Genomic DNA, 13739 nt, shown 5'->3' with positions numbered 1-13739 from the left:
CGCGGGGCCGGCTTGCCCAGGCCGCAGGCACCAGGCACAGCAGGAAGCGGCGCAGCCCCGTGCAAAGCTTCCCCTGCTCAGGGCGCTAGGGCGTCTCTTGGAGCCCTGGCTGCAGGAGGGTCTCCGCTCTCGTTTAAACCCAGCACCTGGCTCCAGCTGAGGCAGCAGGGGAGAAAAGCTGCGGCCAAGAACAAGAACCAGTCTCGTTTTACAGGGTGGGACTCGTGAGTTTAGAATAGGTGAGGCTGGCAGGCGTGCGGGGGGTTCCAGGCCGTACATCTCCGCCTGTGCTGCCTGGGACAGTCTCACCCCATTGTCCCCCTTAAGCCCCGTGGCCCAGGGCAGCTGACATGGAGAAAGCAGCAGCAGCAGACAGATGGATGCAGGTGGCTCAGACGAGTACGGTCACCAAGTCACCTTTATTACCCCTGCCCCCTGTGGCCCCTCCACACAAAGGCAGGCTGGGGGGGTGTTAGTGTCAGGGGGCGGGGCCTGCTTGGCCCAGCCCCTTCCCACCCCTTGTGGGGGGAAGGAACCTGGGGGAGGGGGAATGGAGGATGGACACCAAGCGGGGAGCCCAAATCCTTCCTCAGTGTTAGTAACTGTCAGTAACGGGCTGTTTCCTGTCGTGGGAGCCAGAGCTGGGGCCATGCCATGACTCCCTCCCCCATAGGCCTCGCTCTTGTGGGGGGAGGGGGGGGCAGCAGCTGCATCTTTGGTTAGTGTGCAGGTGGGGGGCACCATCCCTGAGCGGGGGGGGGGCGCAGAGAGGGGCTGGGACCTGTCTCCCCAGGCTGATGGCCCCAATCCCCCACAGGTGCCTGGGGAGGCGGGTTAGTAGAGGATGGCCACTCAGAGCCTGGCCAGTGTCCAAGGCCCCCCTGGTGGGGAGGGGAAGGGGTTGGAGTCTGTGCCCGCACAGGGGGAGGGTAGGCGGCATCCATGCCCCCCCTGGGGGGAGGGGCCCTTGCTGTCCCTGCCTCTCAGGGCTCCTTGAGCTCTGCTACATCCTTCAGCCGCGTCCCATCCACAATGCTGCGCACCTGCTCCAGCGAGGGGGCCTGGCGGATCCTCTCCAGCTGCACCTGAGGGACGAGAGGGGAGTGAGAGAGACACCTCCCGAGATCCTGGGCCACAGAGACACCCCCCTCCACCCCCCATAGGGCGCAGCTCCCCCATGACAGACGGCACCTGCTCAAAGACACCCCCCAGCCGGTACCTGCAGTGTCTGTGAGAGGCGGACAAAGTCTCTCTGCACCTGCTCACTGGTGTCCAGCTCCGCCTGCAACCGCTGCAGCTTCCCCCGCTGCTCGGACAGCGCTGCCTCCAGCCTGGCCTGGGGGAGAGACTGTCACAGCCCTGGGACCAGCCCCCTCCCCAGACTCCTCTGCACCCCCCCGCTCCAGCCCAGCCTGGGGGAGTGTGTCACAGCCCTGGGACCAGCCCCCCCACATCTCCCCATTCCTCTGCAGCTCTCCTCCCCCCATCTCGGCCTGGGGGAGAGACTGTCACAGCCCAGGGATCAGCCCCCTCCTCTGCACCCCCTCTCCCCACTTCTGTGCACCCCTCCTCCAGCCCAGCCTGGGGGAGTGTGTCACAGCCCTGGGACCAGCCCCCCCACATCTCCCCATTCCTCTGCAGCTCTCCTCCCCCCATCTCGGCCTGGGGGAGAGACTGTCACAGCCCAGGGATCAGCCCCCTCCTCTGCACCCCCTCTCCCCACTTCTGTGCACCCCTCCTCCAGCCCAGCCTGGGGGAGTGTGTCACAGCCCAGGGACCAGCCCCCTCCTCTGCACCCCCTCTCCCCACTTCTGTGCACCCCTCCTCCAGCCCAGCCTGGGGGAGTGTGTCACAGCCCAGGGACCAGCCCCCTCCTCTGCACCCCCTCTCCCCACTTCTGTGCACCCCTCCTCCAGCCCAGCCTGGGGGAGTGTGTCACAGCCCTGGGACCAGCCCACCCCTCCCCCACTCCTCTGCAACTCCCTTCCCCCCATCCTGGCCTGGGGGAGAGACTGTCACAGCCCAGGGACCAGCCCCCTCGTCTGCACCCCCTCACCCCACTTCTGTGCACCCCTCCTCCAGCCCAGCCTGGGGGAGTGTGTCACAGCCCTGGGACCAGCCCCCCCACATCTCCCCATTCCTCTGCAGCTCTCCTCCCCCCATCTCGGCCTGGGGGAGAGACTGTCACAGCCCAGGGATCAGCCCCCTCGTCTGCACCCCCTCTCCCCACTTCTGTGCACCCCTCCTCCAGCCCAGCCTGGGGGAGTGTGTCACAGCCCAGGGACCAGCCCCCTCCTCTGCACCCCCTCTCCCCACTTCTGTGCACCCCTCCTCCAGCCCAGCCTGGGGGAGTGTGTCACAGCCCTGGGACCAGCCCCCCCACATCTCCCCATTCCTCTGCAGCTCTCCTCCCCCCATCTCGGCCTGGGGGAGAGACTGTCACAGCCCAGGGATCAGCCCCCTCCTCTGCACCCCCTCTCCCCACTTCTGTGCACCCCTCCTCCAGCCCAGCCTGGGGGAGTGTGTCACAGCCCTGGGACCAGCCCACCCCTCCCCCACTCCTCTGCAACTCCCTTCCCCCCATCCTGGCCTGGGGGAGAGACTGTCACAGCCCAGGGACCAGCCCCCTCGTCTGCACCCCCTCACCCCACTTCTGTGCACCCCTCCTCCAGCCCAGCCTGGGGGAGTGTGTCACAGCCCTGGGACCAGCCCACCCCACCCCCACACCTCTGCAACACCCATCCCCCCATCCTGGCCTGGGGAGAGACTGTCACAGCCCTGAGACCAGCCCCTGACTCCTCTGCACCCCCCCTCCAGCCCAGCCTGGCAAAGAGAGACCATGACAGCCCTGGGACCAGCACCAGCTGGTTGGGGTCCCTGCTTACATGCCCCACTGGGGTGGGGTGGTTGCAGAGCACTCAGGGGAGGTGTAGGGTGGAAGGAGGAACGTGGGAAATATTGTAAGACTTTTCTGAACCAGGGTTGGGGCTCAGTTTACACCCCCCCCGTGTCCTGGGGGCAGAAGGGTTCATCCCCCCAGGGGCACTGGTGGAGGGATTAAGGTGTAATTCGACTCCCCTTCAATCTCACACCCAGCTGCAAGTGGGTCGGGGCAGTCGCAGGCGGCTGGCTGAGAAACAGGTGCCTGGACCGCGCTGGCCCAGCGAGCCCCTGGCCTGGGGAAGCGCTGCGGAGCGGGTGCTGGAAGGCAGGGCAGGGGCCACGCGCCCATCGAGGACTGAGCGGGAAGGTCCCAGGCTTGGTGGGAGTGGGAAAGGCGGGAGCCAGCCGCTGGGGCTCTCAGTGGGCCAGCGCAGAGCCAGAGGCTAAGCTGGCTCTCAGGCGAGATGCCCAGACTGGCCTAACAGCCAGTGCCCTGAACCCCCAGAGAGCCATGCGGGGGCACCAAGGGTGTCTGAGCGGGGAGCCCACCCCAGGGCGGGGGGAGTGGCTGGCTCAGCTCACTCACCTTCTCCTGTTCCCAGGCCTGGCCCTGCTGGTCGCGCTGGGTCAGGTCCCCCCGGAGCCGCTGCACGTCCTGCTCCAGCCCCTGCGCCCGCTGCTCTGCCTTTGGGGGGATGGGAAGGGAAAACCAGTGTGACCCCACCGTCCCCAATGCTCTGCCTGGGCAGTGTGTGTGTGTGGGGGGGGGGGGATCAGTGTCCCACCCCTCCCAAGGCATGTCCTGCCTGCGGGAAGAGTTCAGCATAGACCTCCCCACCAGACACACTCCCTGGGGGACACAGAACAGGCCCCTCCCCATTCCTGAGGTGTCCCCCCCCCCCCCATAAAACCAGCCCCCTCACCTGCCCCAGCTGCTGCTGTAGCCGCTCCATCTCCGACCGGACGCTGCACAGGGAGGCTGAGGAGAGACAGACGGGGCAGGGGGTGAGTCACCCAGAGGGGCGGGGGTGAGCGACAGACACACCCGCCCCCCTCCCCTAGTCCCCACTTACCCTCCATGTGCTCTGTGGGCAGGAGCGATGGAGCCGCAGCCGGGGGGGGGGGGGGAGAGAGAGAGAGACAACTGTTACAGCAAGGGGGGTGCTTTACTTGCCATGACACCCCCAGCCCGACCCACTTCCCCAGCCCCCCACCAGCCCCTTTCCCCTCCCCCCACAGTCCCCACACCCCCAGCCTTACGGCTCTCCTCGCGCTGGGCCCCCAGCTGGGCCTCCAGAACCCCCTGCAGCCGGGCCCGGGCGGCCTCCTCCTCATCCAGCCGCTCACGCAGCGTGACGATCTCAATGCGCAGCCGCTCGCCATGGTGCTCGCTGGCTCGGCGCAGGGTCCCGGCCTCCTCCTGCAGCCGGCGCACCAGGGCCTGCAGCTCCTGGGGGGCGATGGTGGGAGAGAGCTGTACCCCAAAGCCAGGACCTGCTGCTGGGGGCGATGGGGGAGACCCATACCCAGGGCCGGCGCTTCCATTAGGCGACCCTAGGTGGTTGCCTAGGGCGCCAGGATTCGGGGGACGGCATTTTGTGTGCTCCCCACGGGGCGCACGGGAGCTCCCAGTTCCACTCCCGTCGCACCGCCGGAGAAGGACCCTCAGCCGACGTGCGGCGGAAAACAGCGGCAGGCAATTGAGCAGCTCAATGACTGCCGCTGTCGCCTCCAGCATTTCGGCGGAGGGTCCTTCTTCGGCGGAGCGATGGGAGTGGAACTGGAAGCTCCCGCCGCCCCACAAATTCTGCCTAGGGCGCCAGAAACCCTGGTGCCGCTCCTGCCTAGTTTGGACTGTGTTCCTGTAGTCTAAATAAACCATGTTCCTGTCATCGAATAAACCTCTGTGTTACTGGCTGGCTGAGAGTCACGTCTGACTGCGCAGTGGGGGGGCAGGACCCTGTGGCCCCCCCCCAGGACCCCGCTGGGCGGACTCGCTGGGGGAAGCGCACGGAGGGGCAGAGGATGCTGAATGCTCCAAGGAGAGACCCAGGAGGTGAAGCCGTGGGAGCTTCTTGCCCTGCAGACAGGCTGCTCCGAGGGAGAGGAGGCTCCCAGAGTCCTGCCTGGCTTGGTGGGGAGCAGCTCCAGAGCATCCCCCGGGGACTCCGTGACAGGGGGTGAGACCCATACCTCGATATCCCCCCCCCCCGTGCCCACAGCTCCAGGGGTGTGTGTGTGTGTGTGAGAGAGACCCACACCTCGTTATCCCCCCGCCTGCAACTACAGCTCCTGGGGGGGGGGAACCCACACCTTGACATCCCCCCCACCCCCAGGTCCTACAGCTCCTGGGGAGATGGTGATATCCCACCCCCAGCTCGGGGGGGGGGGGATGTGACCCACACCTCAATATTCCCACCAGTGCCTACAGGTCCTGGTAGGGACTGGAGGTTTGCATGGGAGCGTACCCCCTTCCCCACCCCACACACCTCTCCGAGGAGAGTCAGGGAGATGACCTAGAGCCCCCTCCCCCCCAAACCCTTGTCTGGTCTCAGCCCCTGCGGTACCTGCACAGAGCTCGGCAGTGGCGGCTCCTCAGTGGGGGTCAGGGGGGGCCGGGAGCCCCGCAGCCCCTCATTTTCCTCGCTCAACCGCTGCACCTCGTAGCTGAGTCGCTTGTGAGATGACGCCAGGTCGGCCTGGGGGAAGGGGGAGGTGAGCAGAGGGATTGGATCCCCCCCCACGACCCTCACCAGTGACCCCCACCATGGATCCCAGCCCCCCCCCACCTCCCCCCCTCCATCCCCACACCCACCCTCAGCACCGTGTCTCTCCCACCCTGCCGGGCACCCCCCTGCTCACTATCTGCTCCTGGGTCCGGTGCTGGGTCTGGGACACGGTCGCCTGCAGGTTCTGCAGCAGCTGCTCCGACTTCTGGATCTGATCCAGCAGCACCAGCACCTGGGAGAGACTCAGCCGTCAGCACGAAGCAGCCTGGCCACAGGGAGGGGCTGCACGTCAGCGCTGGGGGCACCGGCAGAGCTGGGGGCAGGGCTGGGCTGGCAGGGGCTGCGGGTCGGGAGTGAGGGCCACTGGCAGAGCTGGGTGCAGGGCTGGGCCAACAGGGGCTGCGGGTCGGGAGTGAGGGGAACTGGCAGAACGGGGGGGCCCAGGGCTGGGCTAGCAGGGGGCTGCGGGTCGGGAGTGAGGGGCACCAGCGGAGCTGGGGGTGGCGGGGGGGGCAGGGCTGGGCTAGCAGGGGCTGCGGGTCGGGAGTGAGGGGCACCAGCGGAGCTGGGGGTGGCGGGGGGGCCGGGCGGGGGGATCAGGGGGCTGCGGGTCGGGAGTGAGGGGCACCAGCGGAGCTGGGGGTGGCGGGGGGCGCCGGGCTGGGCAAGCAGGGGCTGCGGGTCGGGAGTGAGGGGCACCAGCGGAGCTGGGGGTGGCTGGGGGCCCAGGGCTGGGCTAGCAGGGGGCTGCGGGTCGGGAGTGAGGGGCACCAGCGGAGCTGGGGGTGGCAGGGCGGGGCTAGCAGGGGCTGCGGGGCACAGGCAGAGCTTGAGGAGGGGGAGCTGCCCATGGTACCTGCTTGGCACAGTCCTCATTGCTCTGTCTCAGCGCCTCCTGCAGTCCCAGCTTCTCCTGCGTCGCCGCCTCCAGCTGCTGCAGGGACTCCTGGTGCCGCCTGGCCTGGGGGGGCCGAGGTCACAGGTCACCCTGTCCCGGCCACATCCCCCACCCCAGCTCCAGCAACCCTGCACCGCATCCTCCCATCTCCCACAACCCCAGCCTCCCTGCTCCCCCGCGAGCCCACTCCCACCTCCCGGCCCCACCCTGCCCACAGCTCCCCCACTCCCATCTCACCTCCTGCTGCACTTGCGCCCACTCCCCATCAGGCACCAGCTGGAAGCCGGGGGGCGGCAGGTAGATGCTCTCGGGCACAAGGGTGCCGGTGGACAGCAGGGAGGCTGTGTCCTCGTGCTCCGGGCTGGGGCGGCGCCGGGGCCGGGGGGAACCAGCGCTGGAGCTGGCGATGGAGATGATGGAGACACTGTCGCAGCCGCGGGCGAAGGCCAGGCCCCCTCCCGGCTCCTCCTCGCCCTCCGGTCCGGAGCCTTCATCCCCCTCTCCCCCAGGGTGGGCAGGGGGCATCCGGCTGGGAGCCTCCGCATCAGACAGCAGAGACTCCGACGAGCCGCCGAGCGAGCCCTGGGGGGGAAGGAGTCACAGGGCAGAGTGAGCCCCCCCCACGCAGTCAGAACCGCCCCAGTCCATCCACATCGGGCATCCCTTCCCTCCCTCCTGCATGGCCCGGCTCTCCGCCACCCCGCTCCCCCCACACGGTTCCCCTCCTCCGGGTCTCACCTCAGGCCCCCGCAGCCCCTGGATCAGCCCCTCGGCCCGGGAGAGTTTGCTCTTGAGCTGGGCGATCTCCTCCTCCATGGGCAGCACGATGCTGCGCAGCCGCTCGGAGTCCTCCTGCGCCTGGGCGGGGACAGGCTGAGCCAGGGACCCCCAGCACCCCCTGCCCCCCAGCACCTCCTTTGCACCCCTCAATGCCCAGCAACCCCCACCCTTCAGCCACAGCCGCTCGGAGTCCTCCTGCGCCTGGGCGGGGACAGGCTGAGCCAGGGACCCCAGCACCCCCTGCCCCCCAGCACCTCCTTTGCACCCCTCAATGCCCAGCAACCCCCACCCTTCAGCCACAGCCACTCGGAGTCCTCCTGCGCCTGGGCGGGGACAGGATGAGCCAGGGACCCCCAGTTCCCCCCACACAACCCCAGCCCCCGACCCATAGCACCCAATCACCCCACTCTGCATCCCCCAATGCCCAGCACCCCCCACCTTTCACCCACAGGCGCTCGGAGTCCTGAGGCATGAGAACATGGGAACGGCCACACTTGGGCAGAGACAAAGGTCCATCTCGCCCAGTGTCCTGTCTGCTGACAGTGGCCACTGCCAGGTGCCCCAGAGGGAGTGAACAGAAGAGGGCAATTATGGAGGGTCCATCCCCTGTTGTTCAGTCCCAGCTCCTGGCAGTCAGAGGTTTAGGGACACCCGGAGCATGGGGTGGTGTCCCTGCCCATCCTGGCTAATCGCCATCGATGGACCTACCCTCCAGGAACTCGGTTACAGCAGAACGGCAGAGTTACGAACCCCCGAGTTACAAACTAGCCACACCCCTCCTTTGGAACCGGAAATACAGAGTCAGGCAGAAGCAAATCCCGCACAGTGCGGTGTGAAACGTACACCGCTAAACACACAGGGACAGTTTAAACCAAGGTCTGACCAGGTAAGGACAATTCTGTGTTTGTTTCATTTAAATTAAGCTGCTTAAAGCAGCATTTTTCTTCTGCACAGTAAAGCTGCAAAGCTGCGTTAAGTCAAGGTTCAGTTGTAAATTCGGAAAGAACCATAACGTTTGGTTCAGAGCGACGACCAACCTCCACTCCCATAACTCGGAGGTTCTGCTATAATCCTCTTCTGAAGCCAGTTATATTTTTTCCCCTTCATGACATCCCCTGGCAGCGAGTTCCACAGGCTGACTGCGTTATATGAAGAAATATTTCCTATTGTTTGATGTGAACCTGCTGCCGGTTAATGTCATGAGGTGACCCCTGCTCCTCGTGTCACACCCCCCTCAGTCGTCTCTTCCAAGCTGAACAGTCCCCGTCTTTGGAATCTCGCCTCGGACAGACGCTGTCCCGTCCCCGTCTCTCTCCTTTTTCCATTTTTAACAGCTCTGGTCTGAGACGGGGCGACCACATCTGCACGCAGGAGTCGAGATGTGGGCGCACCATGGATTTATAGAGGGGCGATGGGATATTATCTAACATTTCCTAATGATGCCCAGCGTTCTGTTGGCTTTTTTGACGCCACTGCACACCGAGTGGATGTTTTCAGAGAACTATCCACAGTGACGCCAAGATCCCTTTCCTGAGTGATAACAGCTAATTACCACTCACCAAAAAGATCTTGGACAGAGACAACATGTGCCAGGGACCCCACAGACCTCCACCCACAGCCCCAACCCCCTCAGCCTCCAGCCCCTACTCTGAACCCACAGGGCCCTCCACCTACCCCCTCTGCATGCCCCACCCTGCACCCGCTCAGAGTCTGGCTTGGTCTGGGGAGCAGGGCTGGCAAGAGTCGGGGACCCCACAGCCCCCCATATCTACCTTCTCCAGCCCCCCCGTGCCCAGTGTCCCCCACCCTTCTCCCACAGCCAGAGTCCTCCTGACCCAGGGACGCACCCACCCCTCACCCTTAGCACCCACTCAGAGGTCTCCTGGGCCCGAGGACCAACCTGGGGTCCCCAACACCCCTCAAGGGCCCCTCCCAGCCCCTCCCCCCACCCCCAGGGGCCCATCCTCCCCCTGCCTCACCTTCTCCATCTGCCGCTCCAGCGAGTCCAGGGGGTTTCCCTGCGTCTGCTGCTGCTGCAGGCGGCTCAGCTCCCGGACCCCCCATGAGCCCCCACCGTGCTGCTCCTGCTGCACGGCCTCCAGGCGCACCTCATAGCTGCTGATGGTGTCTGGAGAAGCAGCAGAGGCCACCGTGAGGGGGACGAGAGCATCGGGTCCCACCCAGCAAACACCCCGGACCTCTGGGAGCAGAGACCCATCCCCAGGCTGGGGCAGCACAGACACTCGCAGACAGGAGGGCGTCCAGCTCATCTGGCATACATCCTCAGTGACGGGCACCGGGGAAGTGGGGCACACAGGGGGTGTGGGGTGGTGTCCTAGGATGTAAGGGGGCTGTGCGTGGGGTCTGTATCAGGCTGGTGGCAGATGGGGGATGGAGGTTGGGGGATGGGCGTGTGGGCAGACGGGGGATGGCGGTAGGAGTATGGCGGGCATGTGGAATGGCGGTAGGCATAGAGGGGTGCAGATGGGACAGTGGCAGGTGTACGAGGGTGCGTATGGGGCCATGGCGGGCGGCTGGGAGCCGTGGCAGACATACGAGGGTGCGTATGGGGCTGTGGCAGGCGTACAGAGGTGCGTATGGGGCGGTACCAGGGGGCCGTGGTACCGGAACAGCAGGTGGCCTGGGAAGACAACAGTAGGAGTACGGGGGTGTGTGGGGAGTGGCAGTAGGCATGGCGGGTATATGTCTGGGGGCGGCGGGGAAGCACGGGGGGCTGCGTGGGGCAGCGGGGAAGCACGGGGGGGCTGCGTGGGGTGTCTGGGGGCACTGGGGAAGCACAGGGGGGCTGCGTGGGGTGTCTGGGGGCACTGGGGAAGCACAGGGGGGCTGCGTGGGGTGTCTGGGGGCACTGGGGATGCACAGGGGGGCTGCGTGGGGTGTCTGGGGGCACAGGGGAAGCACGGGAGGGCTGCGTGGGGTGTCTGGGGGCACTGGGGAAGCACGGGGGGCTGCGTGGGGTGTCTGGGGGCAGCGGGGAAGCACAGGGGGGCTGCGTGGGGTGTCTGGGGGCACTGGGGAAGCACAGGGGGGCTGGGGGGGTGTCTGGGGGCACTGGGGAAGCACAGGGGGGCGGCGTGTGGTGTCTGGTGGCACAGGGGATGCACAGGGGGGCTGCGTGGGGTGTCTGGGGGCACTGGGGAAGCACGGGGGGGCTGCGTGGGGTGTCTGGGGGCAGCGGGGAAGCACGGGGGGGCTCCGTGGGGTGTCTGGGGGCACTGGGGAAGCACAGGGGGGCTGCGTGGGGTGTCTGGGGGCACTGGGGAAGCACGGAGGGGCTGGGGGGTGTCTGGGGGCACTGGGGAAGCACAGGGGGGGCTCCGGAGGGTGTCTGGGGGCACTGGGGAAGCACGGGGGGGCTGCGTGGGGTGTCTAGGGGCACTGGGGAAGCACCGGGGGCATCGGGGTAGCACGGGGGGGCTCCGTGGGGTGTCTGGGGGTGGCGGGGAAGCACGGGGGGCTGGGGGGGTGTCTGGGGGTGGCGGGGAAGCACGGGGGGGCTGCGTGGGGTGTCTGGGGGCAGCAGGGAAGCACGGGGGGGCTGCGTGGGGTGTCTGGGGGCACTGGGGAAGCACAGGGGGGCACTGGGGAAGCACGGGGGGGCTGCTGGGGGTCTCACCTCTGAGGATGGCCTGCAGCGAGGCCACCTCCTCCTGGCACTGACGCCGCACGGCGGCCACGGCCTCCTGCTTGGTGCCCTCGCTCACGGTGGCCACGGCTCGCAGCGTCTCCACCTCGGCCAGCGCGGCCGCCAGCTCCTCCTGCAGCGCCTGGATCCTCCCCCCGGGGTCCGGCTGCTCCGTGCCCATCGCCCCCACCGACACGCCGGGCTCCTGGGGGGCTGCGGCCCCCCCACCCAGCCCCTCCGCCCTGCACGGCTCTGGGGGCAGAGATGGGGGGGGTCACAGACCCAACCTGCCAGGTGTCACCCCCTCCCCCGGGGCACCAGAGCCCCTCCCCCGGGGTCTCCCGCCCCACCCTGTGCCCCTCCCCCCCCCGCACCATGTGCCCCTCCCCCGGGGTCTCCCCCCCACCCTGTGCCTCTCCCCCCCCCTGCACCATGTGCCCCTCCCCCGGGGTCTCCCCCCCCCCCTGTGCCCCTCCCCTTTGGGTCACCCCCCCTGGACCTCTTCCCCCCCCCCCCGCACACTGTGTCCCTCCCCCTGGGGTCTCCCCCCCACCGCACCCTGTGCCCCTCCCCTATGGGTCACCCCCCCTGTTCCTCTTCCCCCCCCCGCACCCTGTGCCCCTCCCCCGGGGGTCTCCCCCCCGCACCCTGTGCCCCTCCCCTATGGGTCACCCCCCCTGTACCTCCTCCCCCCCCCCGCACCCTGTGCCCCTCCCCTATGGGTCACCCCCCCTGTACCTCTTCCCCCCCCCGCACCCTGTGCCCCTCCCCCGGGGGTCTCCCCCCCGCACCCTGTGCCCCTCCCCCAGGGGTCTCCCCCCCCCGCACCCTGTGCCCCTCCCCTATGGGTCACCCCCCCTGTACCTCTTCCCCCCCCCCGCACCCTGTGCCCCTCCCCCGGCGGTCTCCCCCCCCACCCTGTGCCCTTCCCCCCCGCACCCTGTGCCCCTCCCCCTGGGGTCTCCCCCCCCACCTTGTGCCCTTCCCCCCCGCACCCTGTGCCCCTCCCCCGGGGGTCTCCCCCCCACACCCTGTGCCCCTCCCCTATGGGTCACCCCCCCTGTACCTCCCCCCCCCCGCACCCTGTGCCCCTCCCCCGGGGGTCTCCCCCCCACACCCTGTGCCCCTCCCCTATGGGTCACCCCCCCTGTACCTCCCCCCCCCCCACACCCTGTGCCCCTCCCCTATGGGTCACCCCCCCTGTACCTCCCCCCCCCCGCACCCTGTGCCCCTCCCCCGGGGGTCTCCCCCCCGCACCCTGTGCCCCCCCCCCCTGGGTCACCCCCCTGTTCCTCCCCCACCCCCGCACACTGTGCGAGTCCCCAGTTGGTCTCCCCCCCGCACCCTTTGCCCCTCCCCTATGGGTCACCCCCCCTGTACCTCCCCCCCCCCGCACCCTGTGCCCCTCCCCCGGGGGTCTCCCCCCCACACCCTGTGCTCCTCCCCTATACCTCTTCCCCCCCCCCCGCACCCTGTGCCCCTCCCCCGGGGGTCGCCCCCCCCCGCACCCTGTGCCCCTCCCCCAGGGGTCTCCCCCCCCCCGCACCCTGTGCCCCTCCCCCGGGGGTCACCCCCCCCCGAACCCTGTGCCCCTCCCCCGGGGGTCTCACCCCCCCCGCACCCTGTGCCCCTCCCCCGGGGGTCTCCCCCCCCCGCACCCTGTGCCCCTCCCCCGGGGGTCTCCCCCCCCCGCACCCTCCATGCTCCGCTCGCGGCTCCCCCGCTGCAGGCTCCGCACTTCCGCGTTCGGGGCCAGCTGGGGGCGGGGCCACCCGGGCGGTCCCGGAAAGAGCCGAGCGGATCCGGAGGGAGCCGAAAGCCCGAGCCAGGCCGAAGGGTCTCGGGAGGCAGCGGAGAGACCCGACGGGACGGGGCGGGGCGGGGTCTGTCTGCGGGGCCGCCAGCCCAAGCGTGGGAGGACCTGGCAACCCCGCGGCCCCCGGCAACCAGCCCTGGCAACGGCCTCTCCCTGGCATCCCCCTCCCCTGGCAACCAGCCCTGGCAACGGCCTCTCCCTGGCAAACCCCCCTCCCCTGGCAACCAGCCCTGGCAACGGCCTCTCCCTGGCAACCCCCCCCCCGGCAACCAGCCCTGGCAACGGCCTCTCCCTGGCAAACCCCCCTCCCCTGGCAACCAGCCTTGGCAACGGCCTCTCCCTGGCAACCCCCCAGGCAACCACCTTTCCCTGGCAACCCCCCCAGCAACTGCATCCCCCCGGCAACCAGCCCTGGCAATGGCCTCTCCCTGGGAACCCCCCCTCCCCTGGCAACCAGCCCTGGCAACGGCCTCTCCCTGGCAACCCCCCCTCCCCTGGCAATCAGCCCTGGCAACGGCCTCTCCCTGGCAACCCCCCCCCCCGGCAACTGCATCCCCCCGGCAACCAGCCCTGGCAATGGCCTCTCCCTGGTAACCCTCTGGCAACCGCATTCCCCCTGGCAACTGCATCCCCCCGGCAACCAGCCCTGGCAATGGCCTCTCCCTGGCAACCACTCCAGCAACCGCCTCTCCCTAGCTACCACCCTGGCAACCGCCTCTCCCTGGAAACCCCCAGCAACTGCATCCCCCCTGGCAACACCCCTGGCAACGGCCTCTCCCTGGCAACCCCCCGGCAACCACCTCTCCCTGGCAACCCCCCTGGGAACCGCATCCCCCTGGCAACGAGCCCTGGCCAGGGCTGCCAGGGGAGCAGGGGGGGGGAAATGGGGCAATTTGCCCCCTCCCTGGCAACCCCCCCAGCAACTGCATCCCCCCGGCAACCAGTCCTGGCAATGGCCTCTCCCTGGCAACCACTCCAGCAACCGCC

General features: G+C 68.6%; 1 protein-coding gene across 1 annotated transcript; it reads right to left on the bottom strand.

Moving 5' to 3' along the window:
• Nucleotides 1–73: 73 nt before the first annotated feature.
• LOC123368480 (rab GTPase-binding effector protein 2-like) lies at nucleotides 74–12755 on the bottom strand. Its single transcript, XM_045013311.1, has 13 exons — nucleotides 12632–12755; nucleotides 10928–11188; nucleotides 9270–9418; nucleotides 7249–7368; nucleotides 6748–7092; nucleotides 6469–6573; nucleotides 5746–5844; nucleotides 5451–5582; nucleotides 4144–4333; nucleotides 3807–3862; nucleotides 3470–3568; nucleotides 1220–1336; nucleotides 74–1085 (listed from the first exon to the last, which is right to left on the bottom strand). The coding sequence occupies exons 1-13, from the start codon at nucleotides 12636–12638 to the stop codon at nucleotides 984–986; spliced, it is 1782 nt and encodes a 593-aa protein (XP_044869246.1). The 5' UTR covers nucleotides 12639–12755; the 3' UTR covers nucleotides 74–983.
• Between the last annotated feature and the right edge of the window lie 984 nt (nucleotides 12756–13739).

This window comes from Mauremys mutica, chromosome 4 (assembly GCF_020497125.1).
Source record: "Mauremys mutica isolate MM-2020 ecotype Southern chromosome 4, ASM2049712v1, whole genome shotgun sequence".
In the NCBI taxonomy this organism is placed as follows: domain Eukaryota; kingdom Metazoa; phylum Chordata; order Testudines; family Geoemydidae; genus Mauremys; species Mauremys mutica.
The sequence above is the reverse complement of the archived record's forward strand: the minus strand, read 5'-3'. Positions and strand labels throughout refer to the sequence as shown.

Bases quoted from the DNA above. Each gene is read 5' to 3' on its own strand.
- LOC123368480 (XM_045013311.1), bottom strand. The intron at 7,369-9,269 runs GTGAGGCAGGGG...GTCCCCGCCCAG, and splicing joins TGGAGCGGCAGATGGAGAAG to GCGCAGGAGGACTCCGAGCG. The intron at 5,583-5,745 runs GTGAGCAGGGGG...CCCTTCCCCCAG, and splicing joins ACCGGACCCAGGAGCAGATA to GCCGACCTGGCGTCATCTCA.